We start from the raw sequence: 8,917 nt of genomic DNA, 5'->3' as shown, positions 1-8,917 counted from the left end.
CTTTCCTGCCTATGCAGGGGGTCGGACTCGATGATCTGTTGAGGTCCCTTCCGACCCTAACATCTATGAATCTATGAGTACAACTCAAGGTATAACACCAAAGATAACCAAGATAATATTTATTGCAAAATCTTCTTGAGCATTTAGCCTTCCTAGCTGTCTCCTAGTATCCTACAATGTGTCAACAATAACCTCTGTATCTAAATCATTCTACAAAGACAACAATCTAGTGAAGGTTATTTGTTGAGGACAGCTCTTTGGGGATGTCATTTGCAGTCACAGAACTGACAGTAGTGGCATATAGAGATATTTGAACTAGTCACCCAAGAAATAAGGTAAATGAGCCCACACTGAGCTCAAAACTGCCCAAACAGATACCTACTGGTACCCAGTTAGTTAGTACTTTCCACTTCTATTGCTAACGTGCCACCTAATCTGCTGCAACATAAATGGGTTTGTAAATGCTTTTGCACCTTTACCACAAATAAAATTTTATCTTCTGGACCACCAACTGTGAATCGCAACCTAATTTACATATTTATATTCAGTTTGGGAGTGTTTTGAACTTATAGAGCTGAACAGAATCAGGAGCATCCACAAGATTGGCCTAAGCAAGTAACTTCAACCTAATAAAAATCAATCAGAAATTAATCCTGATAGCTTAGGTCACTGGTGTCACTTGTTCAGCTCCTGGGATCACATATGAAGCAGTCTGGCTCATGTTCTATGGAGATTTGCTTAGGCTTCCCCTGCAGTCGTCCACATGAAGTAATTGATAACCAAGATATTTATTTGAAGGGGGCAAAGCACCATATGTCATCTCCACACAAGGGGAGGCCTCTCAAAGGACTTTTGAATTGAAAGTAGCATTCTGTTACCGGCATCCCAATCCCACTCTCCTGCATGATGTGGGATCACTAAAGTTGCTTGTCCATCTCTTATTGTCAGGACTCAGGAATTCCTTTTGTTATGTACTGCTTTTATTTGAGCACCATAAAGCAGATCACCCCAAAAGTTCCCTGAGAAAGGGACTTCTATCACCCTCCAACCCCAAATTACCTGCCTTGCCCTGTATCCAGGTATGGGAGGAAGCAGGATATTTTCAAGTCAGTGTTTTCAAACACCTTCATCCTCTGGTTCTTGATGCTGCTCTTGCCAAAGTCACTGCTGATATATCTTTTTCACACCACGTTCCAAGGTGGAGAAATGGTAAAAGAAAGAGCTTTGTCAGCATATCTGTCTCCCATCTGGGATGATCTTTGGGGGCATACTTAGCCACCTTGGCTTACTGAGGTTTCCAAGCAATTCTATCTGTTGCAAATTCATCTTCTACTTTATGCTATGTAACATTTTTTACATGCAAAATGGCTTCCAGTGCTGCAGGAAGGACTAAACCAGCTAGGTGTTGGTTCAGGAATCAATAGGTTTCACTGATCTCTTTATCCAACAGAAGGGGACTGAATGCCCATGGGGAAAGTATACATTTCTGAAAAGAAGGAAATGTTTTATTTCCCCTATTTACTCAGATAAAATATCCATCCTATTTCTGAGGACTTTTGGTGATAACGGTGATTAGAAGGAAAGAGGAAGATGAATATCAGAGTAGGTGACTATTCACACATTTAGATGCCTAAATATTTTTCTAAATCAGGCCCTTTTAGTATTGCCAAATCCAACAACTGAGGAATATAATTTCTTCCCTTCCCCACACCTCCACTTCTAACAGCTGAAAATTTCTAAGGGATACCTCATATCATCATGACACAGGCTCCAGCCCTTGCCAAACTTGTGAGACTCAAAAAAAGAAATTTAAATATTTGGTAGCATTTCCCTTCCTCTCAGCAGTCTCAGACTATAATCAATAAAGGCTTATTGTGGCCCCAGGTGGCTTATAGGATTTTGTGGTTCCTTTTGGAGGCAAGACACCTAAAGGTCACAGAATTTATAATCAGAGACAAAAATATAAAAACATAAAAACAAGCAAACAAAAAAAAAGATGCATACATTTTGTTCATATCAAGAGCTAAGAGTTTCAACTCACAATGAGGATCATTGCCCTACACTACTTTTCCACAGTTGAAAATGACAACTTCATCTGTAACTATGGGAATGCTACTAGCATAAATGGACACAGGTTATAATTTACAGTTTTTCTCCCTGTAGGCTGAACTCAAGGGAAAGAGCTTTATGTTCTTTTTCTTACATTTTTCTTCATAGGTGCAGGTTGTAAGTTTTGCCACAGAACACAATTGGGACTCCTTGGACTTTTATGATGGCGCCGACAACAATGCTCCAAGGCTTGGAAGTTATTCAGGTGAATGAGGCGAGGGTACAATAAGTACATTACAGATGTTGCTCTTTGCTGTAAACACACAGATCTTTCTGCTTCTTTTTTTCTCTCTTTCTCCTGAAATTGACAGTTAACACATGTTATAGTTTTGGTTCCATCCAACAGGGTCTTGAATCAGCGTGAAAAATTGAAAGGTTTAAAACTAAAACAACATTTTGAGTGTTATTTAGAGGCCCCTAAACTACATGTAGTATTCTCCTAGGTGTCATGACCTATTTTTCTAGCATGATTCAGAGGCTTCAGAAATACAAAGATATACTGGTCATCTGTTACCATCTACAGGTCCAAATACAAAGGCCTCTGGCTAAGAGGACATGTTTCTAAGCTATCCTGTTTTTAGTGTCCAGGCCTCTACTGGCTTTGTTTAGGCACAGATAATAGAGATGTTTTAAAAAAATAAATGTGTATCCTATGCTCTGGCTACTTATGCCATTAAATTAGAGATGTAGACTAATTGAATATGAAGGACAGCCAATAAATAGTCTCAAAATTCCAAAACAATATGTAAACTCCTTCCTCAGAAGACTGAGAATGGTCTTTGCCACCCTCAGCGCCTATCACAATGCATTCAATTACAGCACAGGGAACATTACTTTTTTTTTATATTTCTTGATAAGTACACATAGCATTTATTATCTATATTCTTTTAAATTTAACTAATTCTTTTCAGTATAGCTTTATAAACCAGTAGATCCCATTTGCTCAACTGATATATTATGGGCCTGTCCTGATCTTTTAGGCAAGAATTCTCTAGACTTTTAGTGAGGTTACTTGACATGAGTAAGGGTTAGTCACCTCAAGAACAGTTGCTAAATTAAGCCTGTGGGTTGAGGTAGATAGATAGATAGATAGATAGATAGATTTTTTTTGTGTACAGTTTGTGGTGCAAAAGGAGTTCCAATTTTATATTGTAATAGTAGTAATAAGAACAGTAATATACCAGGAACCTGAGACATATTGTGCCAGTTTATGTACCACAGTATGGCAGGTTATAACAAGTCTAACAATGTTTGTTTATAGAAAATAACTTCATGAAAGATCTTCATCATGGATAGGACTACCTGGCAGGTTAGATAGATTTTCTTTCGCTAAATGGTAGAAACCTGTGTTTCTGGAATTTAGGAAATGGTAACATGGTCACAGTAGGAGGGATATATAAGAACCCAATGTGTACTTTGAAAGCCTTGAAATTTGATGCAGTGTAATTATGTTACTTAAAGTAAATTGATATCATATCAGTTCACTTTTATAGGTCATGTTTACCAATGGTGTATTTAAAAGTAAGTTGTGTTGGCAGTAATCTGTGTATAGCAGCATGAGTTGTAAAAGCACAATTAAAAACCAGGCATGGTTTATAGTACTGTTGCCACAACATAGAGATGTCTCCTCCATTGTTTGGTGTCCATACCATTTTTTTATAACAAAGGATGCAAAACCTGTCCAGAAGGGGTAAATATTTTGTTATAAGCCAATAGTAGAGATTGGCACTAGCATTCTGACACTACCAGCAATTTAAAATGGACTTGCAGAGGCCATTCTTAGCATCTGACAAAGTTGGTTGGTGCCTACAAAAGTTTATAACTCTCTGAACCAATTAGTCTCTAAAGTGCTGCCCTGCATTCATGAAAGTGTGAGCGCAGAAATTTACCAAAAGTTAGATCTTATTAGTGTGCTTGTCTTCCCTGCCAGATTCTGGAATTGTGCTGCAGATGTTATATTGTGGTGCACTGAATACATTAGCAAATCTCTACAAGGGACACGTATACTATAGCATATACAGTGATATCCTGCAATGAAAATGATTACCATGCGTTACAAGAACTATATCTGGCACATTTGTTTTCCTGAAGACTATCATATCATACAGTTATATGTGACTATATTTACATTTGAAATATCTATGCTTCAACTTCTGTATCTCCATTTCATTATAGTAATAAACTAACCTTTCTCTTTTCAGGAACTACAATACCACCACTTCTCAACAGCACATCTAACAATTTGTACTTAAACTTTCAGTCTGACATAAGTGTGTCAGCTGCTGGATTTCATCTTGAGTACACAGGTAATATACATATAAATTATTCTAATTGTTTGCCTTTTGCTTTTATTTAGCAACAAGCCTATCTGATATGAAGGGTAATGCTCAGACTATTGCATGTATTAGCTTAATACTTCTCTCCTTGTGATTGGTGACAAAAGTCCCATTTGATTTTGATAAAAACAAATCAGGCCTGCACCCTGTATTATAGGGATTGGTAAATCTAATTCATTTTTATACTCCCTGATGTTTTGTGTGTATGAGAATACTCTTGGATTACACTGGAATAAAAAAAGTGATTTTATCAGTCAGGAGCAGGTGGAGACACTGTATTTTGTTTCATAGTTTCATAGTAGCTAGGGTCAGGAAGGACCTGAACAGATCATCTAGCCTGCCCCCCTGCCACAGGCAGTAATGAATGCTGGGTTCACAAGACCCCAGACAGGTGATCATCCAACCTCCTCTTGAATTTGCCCAAGGTAAGGGCAAGGACCACCTCCCTGGGAAGCTGGTTCCAGATTTTGGCCACCCTAACTGTAAACTGTTTGTATAACACCTGCACAAAACGTTGACAGTGCACTCAAAAGTAAAAATGACAAAATATATTTAAACTTCATTTCTTGTGCTTAATGTTGCTGTTTTATTGCTATTGCTTGTATTATTATTATTTATTATGATGATGATTATTATATTCTTGTATTAAAGTATTCATAGAATAGGAATGCTCAATTTAGAAATGTACATTTTTAAGTACAATGAAAAACACATTTTGTTGATTTGGAAAAAAAAATCATTTTTGAATCTGTCAAACTAGATATATGAGTCTATAACTAATCAATAAAGGGCAGAAATACTGTAATTACCTACTCAAGCAGCTAAAAAAGAATTGGCATAGCCTCCATCGTCCTGTTCCAATTGCAAGGTGTATTTCCTAAATTTTGTTTTTCCTATTATAAATATATAATGCACAGTGTGCATTTAAGTTGTGAAAAATATCAGGAAACAATGAAGCAAAACTCTTCACTGCACACACATCTTTTTTTCCCCCCTGGGAAGACGATGAGAAAAAAAGAACAAGCCACATGTGGCAAATGTTAGTCTTGTTGCTTAATGGTTTACTGAAAGCTGTTCAGGTATGATGATGACAATAGAATGCAATTATTTGAAAACCATATGCGGCTGGTGAAGATATTAGTAGTAGAATGATTCATTTCTTATTGCATATAACACTAATTATTAAAATCATTTATATTTGAATGGCATTGGCTCAGGTGATTAGGCATAAAAACAGGCAGTCATTCATATACGTCTTTACATTTGTCCCAGGTACACCATTTTCTGTCTTCAAACCGATTCTTGTGTGACTCAATTACTGCAAGATTAGTTCTTGACAATGTTACAGTATCCAAAGTCCTCTCCTTGGATCATCTGGAAGTCTTTATTAGCCACCACAGAAGGGAAGAGACTTGCAGAACAAATACATGGTCTTTTCTGTATAACTTGTATACTCAGTACTGGTTGCTGCAATCCTTCTTCTCTGGTGGGCATTTGTATTCAGAAATATTCTGCCTCAGCTTCTCTCACCTTTAGAGGAAGGGGAAATCAAAGCTTCCTTAATATAATATAGGAATCTCAGTTTAACACAAGAAAAAAAATGTCTAAGGGATAGATGTTTAATGCTATAAAAATGCACTACATTTTCAGCAAGCAAAAAGCAGTATGCCAGAAGAAGAGTTCAACATATATTATCATTAGGCTTGGTGAAATATGTATGGTTTCTAGAGAGGTAAGCTGCACAGAATATATTAGGTGAGATACGACTCCAAACAAATGAGCATGATAAAATAAGTTATTGTGAAATAAGGAGCAGACGTGCCAAAGCGGATCTTAAATGGGGATACGTTGGTATATTGCGAAGTTACTCAGACATCTTGCAACACCAGTCAGCATCCGGCTGACAAACAGTGCTGCTCCCTATATGCTACCTCCCTTTCAAAGAGTAGTAAAGCTGTTGTGTGCCCAGCAATGTTATTGAACAAGCCCACAACACTACACTATAGCAGCTTTACTACTCTTCGACAGGGAGATAGCATATAGGGAGCAGCGTTATACTTACAGGACTGGAAATGAAAACAACTATAATGCTGGTCCTCTGCCTGCACCTTTCCCTTGGGAATTACCCTCTGGCTCTGGCATGACTCATGTTCTTGCTCCTGTCCAAGCCCAGCCTAGTACCAGTTATTGTGGTGGTGGCAGTTGTGGCCAGGCCCTGGAGCTGGAGCCAAGGCTAGAGCTGCTCCTGAGGCCACTGTTGCTACTAGGCCACGTTGGGGCCAGAGCAACTGGGCTGGAATAGGACCAGAGCCCTGCCAGAGCTGGTGGGTAAGCAATGCGGGGGCACAGGCAGTTGGGGACAGGTGCAGATGGTGTGGGGGAGGGGGATGCAGGCACCAAGGGGGCAGGTGCCAGGGGTTAGCCAGTAGGAAGGGCAAGTGATGAGAGAGACATGGGACAAGGAAGAGGGATCAAGCTGCTTGATTCCCTCATAGATTTCATAGATTCATAGATGTTACCACCTGCTCCCCTTACTACCTGCCCCCTCACCACTTTCCCCACTGCCACTGCGTTCCATGCTGCAGCAGTGGGAAGATGAATTTAAGACAACCTTCCAATAATTAGATTCTATACATAGAAAATGTATAATTTTTCTATAATTTTCCATGTATAGAATCTAATTATTGGAGGGCTGTCTTAGTTTAGAGTTGTCTTGGAGTCAGATAAATATGGTATATAGCCTTTATCCACCCTTTCCACTGTTGTTCTTTACATATTATGGATTACATATCCTGAGTTATGGATACTTGGATTGCATCCTATGTTGTTTAAGTTTATTGTGACTTTTCATATGCATGGCATACACAGAATGTATGTCATCTGCAGAGAACAGCGCAGAATGCTACAAGATGCTATCTATGTATGGTAGAAGATGGTAGGAAAAAAAAGTTTGATCTCATTTTGTAACATTTGAGAAAGATAGCAGGCTGCATGTTTTTTTTCTGATTTTTTTAAAGTTTCATTAAACCTATTTAGCATAGTTTTAAATGTAGTTTCCTCTATCAAATTTTATATACACTTGTGTAGTATATAATATAAATGCTATCAGGTTGTCAAGAGACCTTTCCCATCATGTGTGAAAGTATTGTACCTTAAAAGAAAGATCTAGTATATAAGGGAAAAAATAATATCAATAAATCAATCTGAGGCATGTGATGGATCAGTCACTTAAGGCATGAATGGAATGGAACAAAGACTTGTTTTTAGCTGAAAGAAATTCCCCATTCTCTCTTGAAGCTGTTTGACTTTTTGTTGCTTTGGAGTGACTGATATGACTCCAAGTGACTGACATGTTTTGAAGGACTTGAACAAATATTGTTAAAGTGGTGTTGTTGGTGTGATGGTCCAGAAAAAAAATAACAGGCAAAGTAGCAGTGATCAGTTTTCAGACATACAGATTCAAAGGATGCAGTGCCAGTATGTCAAGGAAATGCCACAACATTCTTCCCTTAGTCTTTGTGTATGCATAAAGACAAGAATCCAGTGACTCACTCACTGATATATTTCTTTAAGCATGCTAGTAGTTCCATTGACTTCAAATGAGCTACTTATGCTTAAGGTTAAGCATGTGCTTAACTACCTCTTTGATGGATTGGTGACTTATAACTATGTAAAGATATACTTGTTTTTGCCAAATAAACTTCTGTTATGAGCTGAAAATGTCTAAAGATTGAGGTGAATTATAACATAGTTTAACTGGTGTTATGTTGATGCTTATAATTTATAATATGTAGGCAAAATGTGTAAATGCTTGTAGTTATTTAAAAGGTAGTTACACAAGCTGAACAAAACTCTCATAATGATCTGGTATTCATACCTAGCAAAATTTTAGGCTTGCTTGAGATGGCAGTTGCTTTTTTCAGGCCCCTTTACATTTAACAGATGATGTGCCATTTCTGTAAAACAAAGATAAGGAGGAAAACATTACTCAAGCTGTAGAGAAATTAAGAGTTCTTGGCATAAGAACCAAATTATTTATAGAAATTGTTTTAAAAAATAGACATAATCAGAAAATGAGTGGCTTATTTGTATAACACAAAAATGTCCTCATTGTATCAAAAGAGAAATTTATGTAAAATATAGTGTGTGTATAAAAATATATAAAGTCTAGAATGGAATAATTGGAACAATGCAGAATTCTTTAAGAAGAAACCAAGTCATGATGGTGAATAAAACAGCCTATTTGCACCCAACAGTTGGTAACTTATCATAACTTCTCCTTTCTCAGCTAATTATGAGAGCTGTAGTATAAATGACAATTCATTGTCACCAAAATGTTGCTAAGTAAAGATACTTTAATCTACCAAAGTCCTTACCCTTCATGTCCTTCATTTTAACAAAAGTATAGTAATGATGTTCATTTTCTGCAATTTAAAATAGAGGTGAAGAATTTGCATAGAAAGGTCCTCTTT

The 8,917-nt window shown here is 37.3% G+C and overlaps 1 protein-coding gene across 3 annotated transcripts in view; it reads left to right on the top strand.

Annotated features, from left to right (window-relative positions):
- CSMD3 (CUB and Sushi multiple domains 3) overlaps positions 1-8,917 on the top strand; it is a 1,313,655-nt gene that overhangs the window by 1,144,473 nt on the left and 160,265 nt on the right. For all 3 annotated transcript variants that reach the window (XM_025197227.1, XM_006018073.3, XM_006018072.3), the window contains 2 exons: positions 2,218-2,314; positions 4,311-4,415. In XM_025197227.1, the coding sequence (XP_025053012.1) occupies positions 2,218-2,314; positions 4,311-4,415 (202 nt within the window). The remainder of the gene's footprint in view (positions 1-2,217; positions 2,315-4,310; positions 4,416-8,917) is intronic.

Source organism: Alligator sinensis, unplaced genomic scaffold (genome assembly GCF_000455745.1).
Source record: "Alligator sinensis unplaced genomic scaffold, ASM45574v1 scaffold112_1, whole genome shotgun sequence".
Lineage (NCBI taxonomy): Eukaryota > Metazoa > Chordata > Crocodylia > Alligatoridae > Alligator > Alligator sinensis.
Note: the sequence above shows the minus strand (reverse complement) of the source record. Positions and strands in the feature narration are given on the sequence as shown.